This window comes from Triplophysa rosa, linkage group LG4, assembly GCF_024868665.1.
Source record: "Triplophysa rosa linkage group LG4, Trosa_1v2, whole genome shotgun sequence".
NCBI lineage: Eukaryota > Metazoa > Chordata > Actinopteri > Cypriniformes > Nemacheilidae > Triplophysa > Triplophysa rosa.
Window position 1 is genome coordinate 3,324,554 of NC_079893.1, and position 12,914 is coordinate 3,337,467.

Below are 12,914 nucleotides of genomic sequence, written 5' to 3' on the forward strand. Positions count from 1 at the left end.
GGCAAATCGTTTCACAGCAGACCAGTTGAAAGTGAGATGTGATGTTCGGTGTGTTCAGTCACATGTGCTGTGATGTTGATTTGAGGCCTGCAGATACAGTAATGCCTCATCTGATGCGTGATATGTGAGACTACTGAGCCCGACAGCTGTTGTCTCCATTCTCCCCGACAACCTGTGTGTGTGTGTGTGTGTGTGTGTGTGTGTGTGTGTGTGTGTGCGTGCGTGCGTGCGTGCGTGCGTGCGTGCGTGCGTGCGTGCGTGCGTGCGTGTGTGTGTTTGTAAGTGAGTGAGAGTGTGTGACACACCCCCGACACATGCACATAAACACACTTTTTGACTTCAGCCCAATAGAGATGTTTGAGTAGATCTGTGACCCACCAAACTATGTCAAATATGTTATTTTGAGAATGTTGTGCAATCCGAACGTTGCAGTTTACCAGCTGGAACTCCTCAAAAAGTTGGTTGGGTCATCTTTGGACTGTGATATTACTGTTTACTTAGATATTCCACTGTACTTCCAGATGCCAAAAAGCAGACATAATTTTTCGTTCTTATAATAAGAATGCCATCAAGGCTGTTTCTTTCTTTTTTAATAGATTGAAATAATGATGAGTTGTATGTTTGTTGTATTCTTGTTGTTCTCTTTCACTATGTCTATTTTGTTTTGGGTTTAATTATAAAAGGTTGGAAAGGCTATGTAGCTTGGCAACCGCAAACAGCCTGGTGTGTAGACACAGACACGTCTTTTATGATGGTGAGCTCAACCAATCAGTTTTCAGAGCAGCCATACTGTGACGCTGATGTATATACAGGTACATCTAAAAAAATTAGTATATCGTGAAAATATCTCTCTCTCTCTCTATATATGTACTCTATGTATAATTTGTGTGTGTGTGTATATATATTTATATATATATTATTGTGTATATATATTCATTTTGGTAGTGCGTGTGCTTGTAAATATATACAGTATTTACATTTATGCATTTGACATATATATAGATATACTGTATGTATAATTTGTGTGTGTATATATATTTATATATATATTATTGGGTTTCTATATTATCATTTTGGTAGTGTGTGTGTGTGTGTGTGTGTGCTTGTAAATATATACAGTATTTACATTTATGCATTTGACATATATATATAAATATACTGTATGTATAATTTGTGTGTGTGTGTATATATATTTAAATATATATATTTGTGTGTTTCTATATTATCATTTTGGTTGTGTGTGTTCGTGCGTGCGTGCGTGCGTGTATATATATACAGTATTTACATTTATGCATTTGGCATATATATATATATATATATATACTGTATGTATAATTTGTGTGTGTGTGTGTGTATATATATTTATATATATATTATTGGGTTTCTATATTATCATTTTGGTAGTGTGTGTGCGTGTGCTTGTAAATATATACGGTATTTACATTTATGCATTTGACATATATATATATAAATATACTGTATGTATAATTTGTCTGTGTGTGTATATATATTTATATATATATTATTGTGTTTCTATATTATCATTTGTGTAGTGTGTGTGTGTGTGTGTGTAAATATATATATATATTTATGTGTGTGTCTCTCTATACATATAGTGTATGTATAATATGTATAAATGTCTATATATTATTGTTTGTGTAGTGTGCGCATACATATGTTTGTGTGTGGGAGAGAGAGTGTGTGCGCCCACACGCATGCTGTGTGTGTGGTTAGTTGCTCTCTCTCCTCCCACGTCAGTGATTGAGTGAGTGAGTGAGTAAATGAGTCAGAGACAGCGGGTCAGTGTTTTCAGACTGTGATCAGAGTCAGTCTCAGTGTGCATCTGTGCCATCAGCTCTATACAGGACACTCAACTCATCTGTACGTGTTTCAAGCCTCTATTCTTCAGCAGCGTTCGGCAGTCCTGTGGAGAACATGATTCTGTCTCTGGTTTTGCTGGTTTTAATTCAGAGTAAGTTCTTTCTTCTGTGTGATCTGCTTAAAGTCTCATGATCTGCTTATGAGAACAGGATTAGACTGCTCTTAACTGTCTTACACCGCCACAGTACTACTGACACTGTATGAAAACATTTTCAACCTGCTCTGAAAATCTTGATTATTTTTGTGAAAAATTAAAGTTCGCTGTAATGATAAGAGAGATAGCTGCATTGTTCAGATGTTGTGATGGAGATGTGATTAATTTGACAGATGGGATATTCGTTTCTTATGAGTACCTGGTTTTGGGTTTGTTTAAAACTGCAGAAATACTCATTCTGACCTAAGGTCGAAAATTTGACTCGCATCTGTCCGTTTAATCATTTTAAACATTTACATGGACACATTTGGCAGACGCTATTATCCAAAGTGACTTAAAGTGCAAGTTTTCAAGCTGTGCATTGCATCAATATGTTTTCCTAAATCCAACCCCTGATCTTTGCGTTGCAAACCAATTGAGCTGCAGAGATGGGCAACGCAAAATCATATTCATAACATCTATTGTGTTTCAACAGAGTTTAAAGAATTTGAAGAACCAAATTCAGATGTGATGTGATTTGTTTTATTTGTTCTTAAAGGATGTTTGCTCACTTTTCCATGAAATCTTTTACCATATGTGAGATTTCTACATTAAGGAAATGTTTGGGAATCTTGAAAGTTGTGTCTTCCATGCCCGGAAAGTCTTGAAAATGAATACACTCGCAGAAGTTATTGAAATGTTATAGTGAGTGATTTTTTTTGTGGACGGAGGGAAAGTCTTCTGGTCAGAATTTTGGGAAACGTTGACGCTTCCGAAATGGAGAACACAAAGCAGTCACAATGATATGATTAAATAGTAACACTGTGCTTTCAATACATCACAGCACTAGACTTTGAGTAAGTTTGTTATGAATTTCAATATTATTATAACTACTAAATGGTTACCTTTATCACATACAGTGATATTTACAGTAAATAGTTCTTGAAAATGTTTTGGACAGTATGATGATATCAAGTGTGTTGTCAGTGGGTGGTCACTGGTTTGGTTCTGGCTCGGGATTGTTATTCTTGTCGTGTTGGGAATATTTGAGGATTCAGATGTACGAGGAGAGTGTGTGGTTTGTTTGCATCTGTCGATTCTGGCAGTGATGTTGTGTTTTACTGTAATTCTGCACTGCATGAGATCTTGGGGTACAGTTGTGTCACCAGACGTCTGGTGTGTGTGCGTGCGTGTCTGTGCCAGCTGTTGCAGGGCAAAGTTACATACACACACAGAGGCTCTTTGTTCTCTCGTGAGCTCCACAAACTCACAAACATTTGAGCAGTCAACACAACAATCAATCAAACGCCGTCCAGTTCCCTGATTGTGCTCACACCGCGTTCACTTTCTCTTCTGTGTTTGTAAATGTAAACGAATAAATCATGCAAAGCATGCCAAGAACATGTCTGTATGAAAAGCTTAAGAAACTCAAATAAATCACTTTCCCAAAAGAAAGAAAGATCACGGATGGGATCTCTTTAATACCTCAATTATTTCTCCTAGACATCAATGAGATTAAAGAGAGAGCATCTGCGTCTCAGATATTTCTCTTGAGAAAAAGAGGAAAAATGTCACAAATGTGTCTGTCAGTAGAGTTTGAGAAGAGATGTCAACAACCAACAACATGTCAAACTGAGCTCAGATTTGTCAAGTCTGCAATCACAATATTTTTGAAGATCTCAATAAGAACTCTTAAAAATGTCTCATCATATTGACCCAAATCCAGATTATTTTACCTCTACAATCTACATTCATTTTACACCTCAAACAATTATCTCATTGGAGACATTGTTTAAAAACAATTGTGTATCTTATAATATAACACATAGGCCTAATACATTCACATTTACCAAATTCTTTTATTTTGGAAAATAATTTTCCAGATTTTACACATTGTAAAATGTGTTTAATGTGTGTGTATGTTGACTCAAGCCTTCAAGTGTTTCACTGTGACAGGTGTGTGTGTGTGTGTGTGTGCGTGTAATGTGGGTGTGTGTGTGTGAGTGAGTGAGTGAGTGAGAGAGAGAGAGAGAGAGAGAGAGAGGGGGGGAGGCATTTGTGGTGATGTTGTGAATACATCACGTTTCTTCTTATCTAACTCTGGCAGTTCCAGCAAGCGTTGTCTATCAAACCAGACAGTCCCAGATCTGGACATCTCGGCATCCTTGAGCAGGAGGAACTTCAGATAAGATGTTCGTGGGACGTGATGATAAACATATCTCTTTGCTGTGGGTGTGAGACCAGATTAGATGTTTCTCAAAAGATTAATTCAGCCAATGAAGATTCTGTGATCAATTGTTTCTCACACACAATATATGGCTTGGAATATTTTGATTGATTAGGTTCTAAATGATAGACATATAAAGTTGGTTGGGACGGAGTGACAAAGATTTGTTAAGAACATCTGCTCTTGTGTTCTACATAGAAGGATTAGAAATACAATAACGGCCAAAGGTGATGGCCATATTTGTACGATATTTGCTTTTAAATCTTCCCTCAGGTTCAGTTATATCATCAAAATTTAACAAGGTTTAAAATGTACATATTTTTATTTGACAAAATTATCCAGGCAAACAATGACTTTAATTTAGTTTTACCTTTTTCTTGAAAAGTAATTCAATGTTTTTTTCTTACCCCAGTGGCAGATTTGCTTGTCATGTGGGTGCTTGTCAAGTAAATATATGTTGATTTAAGATTTTTTACTACTTTACTACTAAAAACAAAAAAGAAATTCATTTTTTTGCAGTGGAGTTGTGTCATTTTTTGGCAAGCCTTCTTAAATTCCTCTCAAAGCTGAGCTTCAGTTTACACTCCAAAAAAAAGCGTAATACATTGTAAATAATATATTTAAATAAAAAGTGATGACGGTTTTACAAAGTTGGACATCACTTTTGGCCACTATTGTGCATGAGGTTGAGCAGAACTGAAGTAGATTTCATGACGTGGTGGTGATGAGAGATCGAGATGAAGCTGTGCCGTTCAGCGCTGTGATAACGCAGAATCTCAACATTCCTTCTGTGTTCAGTAATGGAATTTTACTGACTTCACTCAGAATTTGAGATGATGACAGACAGGCACAGACACCGTGGAGCCATAAGTTGCTTTCAACACAAGACGTTCACAGAAATCAATTCTCTTCAAAACACTGAAGATGTTTGAATACATGTCATATCTGGGTACTGTATATTGTGTTACAATGCTGGGTTTTGTGCTTTCTTTTTGTTGCCTTAAATGAATTAGAGTAAACCATTTTAAACAAAAAGGTCATTGGTTTGACCCAGCAAACACATACTCGCAGCAGTTCGTGGCATAGACACGAAATTTGGAATCTAATAATGCGTGTTCATGGACACGAATATCCCCATTTTTACGACCTTTTTTAATGTCACTCGCATTAAAAAAATACAAAATGTATTTACATTTATATATTTATAACCTGATATCAAAACAAGTCGTATATATTTTAGGATGTGGCTGACCAACACCTTACTTCACCCCAAACCTTAAAATCACAGCCGCAAGGCTAATTTAGCTAAAAACGCGAGTTTCACGAGGTGACAAAACAGCGATAAATGGCTCCCCTAACCCAGCCCCCAATCCTAACGTCACAAGGGAAAAGTCAAAACATACCAATGAGATCGTAGGAAAAAGGAATTCCCTCGTATGAGCCACCTTGTAAAATAGGTATGAATTCCCATCGGATTGTGTTGATATATATTTATACATACGAAAGATACCGCGTTTTATAATACATTAGATTGAAAGTCGTGCTGACTCACACGAAAAAAGCGGCAAATTCGTGTCAGTAAACACGAATGAACAGATTACAGTTCGTGACAATGTCACGAATTCCCGCGAGACTGTGTTGACTTATAACATGTGTCACCTTGGGGATGAAAGTGAAAGGAGAAAAGTTTGTAATGCATTAAAGAAGTTTTCTACTTCCATCCACCTGTCATGATCAGCTGTTCCAGACATGAGATCTGAGAATGATCTACAAAAATATTACACGCACTTTCTGTGAAATAACACATTTTTTGCATAGATGTGTTGTTGTTGTGTTAAATCCTAAAAACGTTAACTCTTATAAATGCGTCGTTGTTTCAACCTATAGAAAACCCCCAAATAACCTACGCTGGTTTTTAGGGTTTTATCATAAAGAAAGCAACTTTACAGATCTGCATTAACCTCTCAAACAACTTCCAAGATCATGTTTTTTATTCTACACTGTGATTCAGGCTCTTCATTCCGCTCGACTGTAATAGGTCGTGTGGAGAAACAGGAAGACACACAATGACTGGAGGAAGGGCTGCACCTGTTTCCTCTTCCTGTCAGGAAATCAGAATTCTTCTTTAGCCACAAACACACATTGTTTTTCTGTTCAGCACGAAGTCCAGTAATAATGAGACCAGCTATGTATAGAACTTATTTGTCTGATGATTCCACCAGGAATTCTGGGAACAGTTTATTTAGCATCCTGAGCTGTATGTGCAGCCACGGAGACCATCAGCCTTTCTTAGATATATTGTGATATATTATGTATTAAACCCCAAAATTACAGTACCAACAGGGAAAACTACATTTTGAACATTTCTAATAAGTGTAAAGCGTACCGTATAAATAAACTTCACACATTATATACAGTTTCATTCACACGAGCATTTTTAAATCTGTTGCTGTGATTATCATCATCATCTGTGTCTCACAGGTGCCGGTGTCACTCCGGTCACCGTCAGGACTCACAGTCCGATAGTTGAGGTGCAGGAAAATTCAGGTGAGTTCGTGTTCTTCAGTTCTTCATCATACACCGGAGAGATGATCGGATGTCGCTGACTTCTTTTCTGCTCTCCTGCACAGACGCTGAGCTCTCCTGTGACTTTAAGACCGAGCGCGAGAACAATCCTCGCATCGAGTGGAAGAAGAAAGATAAGGAGGTGTCATTCGTTTATTTTAAAGGACACTTCACAGGTGTGTGTCAACCCGTAAAAAGATCTTTTTAACAGCTCAGTTATTTCTCATAGACATCAGTGAGATTAAAAGAGAAAATGAAGTTTTCTCTGAAAAGCAAAGCCAGAAATCTCCAAAATGTCTCCATTCAAGTTTCAGAAGAGAGTCTCAAACTGAGCTCAGATTTCTCAAGTCTCCATCACATACTTGAAGACCTCAATGTGAACTATCAACATTTCTCATCAAATGTGTGTTTTTAGGGCCCTTCCAGGGTCGCGCGACCATCGACGGGGCCACGGTACGACTCCAGAGAGTGACTCAGGCGGATGCCGGCGAGTATCGCTGTGAGGTGAGCGCCCCTCTCGACTCCATCAAACTGGGAGAGACAAACGTCACGCTGAAGGTTCTGGGTAAGATCAGCTGGCAGATTTCTGTCCTGTGTACGAAAGAAAAGCTGCAATGTGATTTCAAATGTGTGTTTTGTGACAGTCCCGCCCCACACCCCGTCATGTGACGTCCCGAGCTCCGCCCTGACGGGCTCACAGGTGGAGCTCCGCTGTAAGGACCAACACAGCATCCCTCCAGCCAGCTACACCTGGTTCAAGGACAAGACGGCCCTGGTGCCCGTATGGCACGCTAACGCCACCTACACGGTCGACGTGGTTACCGGTGTGCTGGTGAGAGTCAACACACGCCCACACACACTTTCACATGTTTACTAATATTAAATAATAATAAAGTAGGTCTGAACATATACACGTCCCAGAGGAAGTATTCATTTGAAAGTATACTTTCAGTCTTGTTATGTATTCCTTCACTTATTATGTAAAGAAATGTACTTTAAGAGTACACTTGCGAAATATAAAAAATGTTCAAAAATAATGTTATTTTTTCGTGCATTCCAATTAATATCAATCAAACTGCAACTGGGTTGTTTTGATTAAGTAAAAATAACTCGAAAAATACAGCTAACACAATAAAAACATGATAACATAATAAAAAACATTTTTGAAAATGTATAAAAAACAAGTTGTTTGTTGTGTTTCATTTAAGTATCAACTTAGTCTCAGATGTTGCTGAATAATTGCTGAACAGAAATAAATACAGAAACAAATGAGACAATGGTTGAAATTGTGTAAAACGAATGTAGCTCGTAGAAGTAAAATAATCTGGATTTGTGCAAATTTGATGAGAAATGTTTGGGTTCATTTTGAGGTCTTCAATCACATTGACTTTTGATTGCGGACTTGACAATTCTGAGCTCAGTTTGAGACATTGCTGACGTCTCTTCTGAAACTAACGACAGAGACATTTCAAGAGATTTCTGGCTCTTTTTCTCATGAGAAATATATAGATGAGAGAGACACGTTCCATTTGCTCTCTATTTGATCTCCTTCATATCTATGAGAAATGATTGAGATATTAAAGTGATTTTTGTTTAGTTAGAAATATGAAGTTTGATTTTGTGACTGCAGGTTTTATATAATCAGACCGTCTCACGATGACAAACTGAGTTTGACAGATGAACTCAGGCTTTCTAAATGACGCTGACACATGCACACAGACTGACGGATGTGTGTCTGACTGTTGTTCTCTGTGCATCAGATCTTTCAGACGGTCAGCAGATCTGATACGGGACTTTATTACTGTGAAGCCAAAAACGGCGTGGGATCTCCCAAACGCTGTGAGAGCACACACATGCAGATTGGTAAGATGTGTGAAGTCTGAATTTAACTTCACTACATTGTGAACAACATTGTAATCCCGATTCTTTCTCTCTCTCTTCTATCAGATGATCTGAATGTTCCAGCAGTGATCGCTGGAGTTGTTGTAGTGTGTATTCTTGTGATATTGTGCACTTTTGGAGTGTGTTACGCCCATCGGCAGGGATACTTCAGCCGTAAGTTCAAATCTGTTTTTAGTTACTCTAATAATGTACAGTATTATGCTTTCTCTCTTTGTGCATTTTTTCCTTTTATTTGGTCAGTTCTGTTAATGATGTCAGGAGTAAATTATGGGACACAAATGAGGAGTTTATTTTGCGAAAGCAGATCTGTTTTTAGAAATCATGTTTTGTTATCAAGTTTTTATCGTGTTAGCTAGCTTTATTTTTTAATCAAAACAAGCCAACTGCAGTTTGATTGGAATGCACAATGAAAAAAAGATTCTGGATCTGTCATCTGCCCCTGAAATGACTCTGACTTTGTTTCTTTTTTGCCTTTTGTACCATCATACACAGGACACAGAGGAAGGTAAGAACAAGAAGTTATCGTAACTAACAAAAAAAGTGTGCGTGTGTTTGTATTTTATTGTTTGTGAGACTAGCACTCAATTGTTTTTCGCTGTAATAAAAAGACAGGAAGACCGGTTTGTCTTCATCGTGACTAAAGCATTGGATTGTGATTGGTTAATGACTGCATGCGATGGGTTAATGACTCCACGTCTCATCTCTGTTGAGATATCTGCTCGATATCGGTTTACTAATAGTCTGAAGTTCTGCATGCTGCAGAGCGACTGTAACCTTTGACTTCTGACCTCAGCGGTCCGTTATTGCAGGTCATTCTGGATCGCACAGTGTCACGGTGTGGCGCACATAAGCAGTCAGAACCTCAACAGAACTGAGCACATGTGAGTCTGACGCCAACCAGAGATAAGGTTGAGGGTTGAACTAAAGTTATGGGGAACCAAAAAAATCTGCTGTAGATAAAACATGACATTGACGAAAACTGTCACGTCATTAGACTTTCGCTATATTGTGGCCAAAAGAATATCAGTATAATTGTGATATCTACTGTATTGAAACACTTAAAAAATATAAAATGACGTCAGTTAAATTCATCTTTTATTTTGTTTATTTTGTTTTTCTCTATTTTTTGTGATTCTCATAGTTATTGTTAATACTGGTACTGTTTATTGTGAACCCTTAAAAAATGACCAAATTTTCTAAAACCTATACATGGTAGTACTCCTGAATATTATATAGTTTTTTTCTGGACAAGTCAAGCGAAAGAATGTTTCGAAATAAAAAAAATTGGGACATGTAAAATTAAAGATTGAAATACAATAAAACAATTTGTGTCTTTAGACAAACAAGTGTTTGAGTGAGTGGCTGTGTATTTTATGATATATTCCTATGATATATTGTGTTTATTTTTCTTGTGTTGTCATGTAATTAGTGTGTTATAAACTCATTTGCTCTTGTCTTTCAGACAACATTCAGGCTACAGTCACCCGCCACAGGAAGTGAGTATCTTTCTTTATAAGGTCACAGATTATGTAACAGCCAAAATATTTTTTAATTCATGTATTCAGTAGCATTAAGATTTAACATTCATATTAGGGTTACGCACTTTGACATTGTTTTCCATTTTTTCTGTAAAACTGACATGGAAAATAATATTAGTTTAATGTTCACATTCATATTTCAATGGTTCTTAAAGTGAGAGTTAGCAGGTGGAGCACATAAACAATTTTTTTTGCAGTCCCAGGATTTCAAACACACCCAATCGTTCATGTTGTGATGGAGAACAGACTCTGGAGATCATCTCTGGGTTCTTCTCTGCAGTTGGACTGAAATGCAATAATGTGTGAAATGTTTCTTGCATTACATCTCTCAAGCCTTTGATGGACTGTAAAATAAACAGAAAGGCTGTTTTGGGAGGTGTTTGATTCTCTACTGACCCCCAGTTGACCCCTTTCGCAGCCCCTGCTGGCCAAGGGTACTAATGGCCACTTGCGCCCCCTTGTGGAAACTCTGCAGCAGTAACATGGATTGAACATGTTCCAGTATGACCTTGTGCCTTACAAGCAGAACCTTTACTACTGTTGGTGAAATGTTTTTGTGCCTTGTTTATTTCAACTAAATATCAAGTCTGTTTAACTGGAGTGTGAGAATGTAAATCTTTGAATGGCTGATTTGCTGTATTTTTTCAGTATTATCTTTTTTTAAATAAATATTGAAAGTCTTGAACTCTATTCAATCCATTATAGTAAATGTATGTGTAATAAAATGCAGACACAATTAAACATTAACAACACAAAAATCACACAAACACTAAACATTTTTAAACCAACATCATTTATTAAATATTCACTTCAGACAGCTTTGTATATTACAGATGTGATGGTGTTTATTTTGTTGCCACCTCCTCCAGCTTGGGCTCTGTTGAAGACACAAGAAACACGTTTAAATAACTTGCAGCTCAATCACTGAAGATCAAACAAATAAATAATTACAGTTTAAGTTGTGTACATTTATATTTAATTTCCCAAATTAGTAATGGTAGAAGATAGATCACAGAACCAGCAGGATGTCCAATCAGGATATCACTAATGTCTATCTTATATAAATCACATTTAGGTGAGTAAAATACTAACTAAAAAAGAAAACTAACTGCATGCATGTAAACTGATGTAAGTGTTGTTCATCACAGAAACTGAACATTCAAACAATATCAAGAAAATAGGGCGAAAAATAATGAATGACAAAACATGTATTGACATCAGTGTGAGCCAATTGTACGCTACATTTGGTTTTTATTTTTATGTCTAAATTATGAACAAATCTCTCAAAAGATCAGACACATTAATATCATGAGCAACACACATGCAGTCAAGTGTGTTTTAGACTCTTGAACAATGAACGCCAATAGGTGTTGATCGATGACACGGTCGCAAAAGTCTCAACTCTGATCTTTACACAAGAACACATTTCTCACCTGGGAATTTGAAATCTGGGAATTTAGTTAGATCTCCACCACCATATAACCTCTGCAGTTTGGTCATCTCCTCTGTCAGGTTCTTCTGGTAGGCTGGCCCAGCTTCGACCACACCACCTGCAGCCCTACCAGAGGAAACACATAAAACAAGTTAGAAAATCTGTCCGTCTTGACCCAAACACCATTGAATATCAGTATGAATAGCAATGTAGTCCATGTCACCGGAGTTGAGCAGGATATTAGTAAGTCACTAACTTGGCCTTGGTGTTGTACTCCCGGATCTTATCAAGGAAGAGTTTCTGCACGGGGTCCAGATCTTTAGCCTTGTTGAAGAGGACGGCAGACAGACCGATGTTCCTACGCAGGGTCACCGTCACAGCTGAGCGAAAGAGGGATGACAGCTGGAAAAGTCGATGAAGAGCCATCCTGCTACACACGTAGAAAAAAAACACTGACTTCAATATAAAGAAAGTGATGTGATGTATAACTTTTGTTTGGACCCACAGGAACAACTGATACAACAACGAGCAGCAAAAAAGCTGTAGTAAAGTGTAAGGTTCAAAAGCACTAGAGTTACTAGTAGGTTTACTATAGGAAATACTCAAGTATACAGCAGTAGTTTTTTCGAATGGGATGACGGCATTAATAATTCACAATTCACACATTTATATCCATGGTTTTGCCAAATGCACAATTTGAGGTGCTAAAGTACCTCAAACAATACCATACTGTTACCATGGTACAGTTGAAAAAAGATGGTACTAACGTTACCACAGTATCGCATGTTAATGGATTAGCACTCAGGACTGTAACAATACAAAAAAGGAAGCATTATGTGAAGAAGATGATGATAAGAAGAAGAAATTATAGTGAGTTGAGTGGAGTTAAACTGGTCTTAGGTCTCGCGCTCTCTGACCCTCACAACGCAATCTAAACCAGCATCTACAGCTTAAAAACAACGCAAAGATTAGTTCAAAATTAATGTATATAACTTCATTACGACACATATAAAAGATACGTACACATTTAATAACAAATAAACATGGTAAAAGAATAAAAGATCAGTCACCTTGTGTTTGACACTGGATCCAGCGAATGACGAACTCAACTGCTTCCGGATCACTGACGCATGGACTTATGTGCGTGACGCCATCACGCACGCGTAGCGTACGTCCTTTTCGTTCGTGTGAAGAGATCTTAAAAAACCTTCACATTCTTTTATCAATATTTTATGT

At 37.4% G+C, this 12,914-nt stretch overlaps 2 protein-coding genes across 3 annotated transcripts; one reads left to right on the forward strand and one right to left on the reverse strand.

The window, feature by feature from the left end:
- The first annotated feature begins 1,785 nt into the window (after positions 1-1,785).
- jam2a (junctional adhesion molecule 2a) lies at positions 1,786-10,931 on the forward strand. 2 transcript variants are annotated; one of them, XM_057332708.1, is made up of 11 exons: positions 1,786-1,972; positions 6,723-6,788; positions 6,872-6,982; positions 7,222-7,371; positions 7,451-7,638; positions 8,567-8,669; positions 8,754-8,861; positions 9,201-9,213; positions 9,518-9,589; positions 10,171-10,204; positions 10,444-10,931. In XM_057332708.1, the coding sequence occupies exons 1-11, from the start codon at positions 1,936-1,938 to the stop codon at positions 10,480-10,482; spliced, it is 921 nt and encodes a 306-aa protein (XP_057188691.1). In that variant the 5' UTR covers positions 1,786-1,935; the 3' UTR covers positions 10,483-10,931. The 2 variants fall into 2 exon arrangements, with proteins under 2 accessions (XP_057188691.1, XP_057188692.1); XM_057332709.1 differs by lacking the exon at positions 9,518-9,589.
- Positions 10,932-11,022: 91 nt separating this feature from the next.
- Positions 11,023-12,848, reverse strand: atp5pf (ATP synthase peripheral stalk subunit F6). Its single transcript, XM_057332710.1, has 4 exons — positions 12,749-12,848; positions 11,935-12,108; positions 11,680-11,804; positions 11,023-11,123 (listed from the first exon to the last, which is right to left on the reverse strand). Exons 2-4 carry the CDS (start codon positions 12,102-12,104, stop codon positions 11,092-11,094), a joined length of 327 nt encoding a protein of 108 aa, XP_057188693.1. The 5' UTR covers positions 12,105-12,108; positions 12,749-12,848; the 3' UTR covers positions 11,023-11,091.
- Between the last annotated feature and the right edge of the window lie 66 nt (positions 12,849-12,914).

Coding starts and splice junctions, on each gene's coding strand:
- jam2a (XM_057332708.1), top strand. CDS start 1,936: ATGATTCTGTCTCTGGTTTTGCTGGTTTTAATTCAGA. Junction 7,372..7,450: donor CGTCACGCTGAAGGTTCTGG/GTAAGATCAGCT, acceptor GTTTTGTGACAG/TCCCGCCCCACACCCCGTCA. Junction 7,639..8,566: donor ACGTGGTTACCGGTGTGCTG/GTGAGAGTCAAC, acceptor TCTGTGCATCAG/ATCTTTCAGACGGTCAGCAG.
- atp5pf (XM_057332710.1), bottom strand. CDS start 12,104: ATGGCTCTTCATCGACTTTTCCAGCTGTCATCCCTCTTTCGCTCAGCT. Junction 11,805..11,934: donor GAGTACAACACCAAGGCCAA/GTTAGTGACTTA, acceptor TTCCTCTGGTAG/GGCTGCAGGTGGTGTGGTCG. Junction 11,124..11,679: donor CCCAGATTTCAAATTCCCAG/GTGAGAAATGTG, acceptor TGTCTTCAACAG/AGCCCAAGCTGGAGGAGGTG.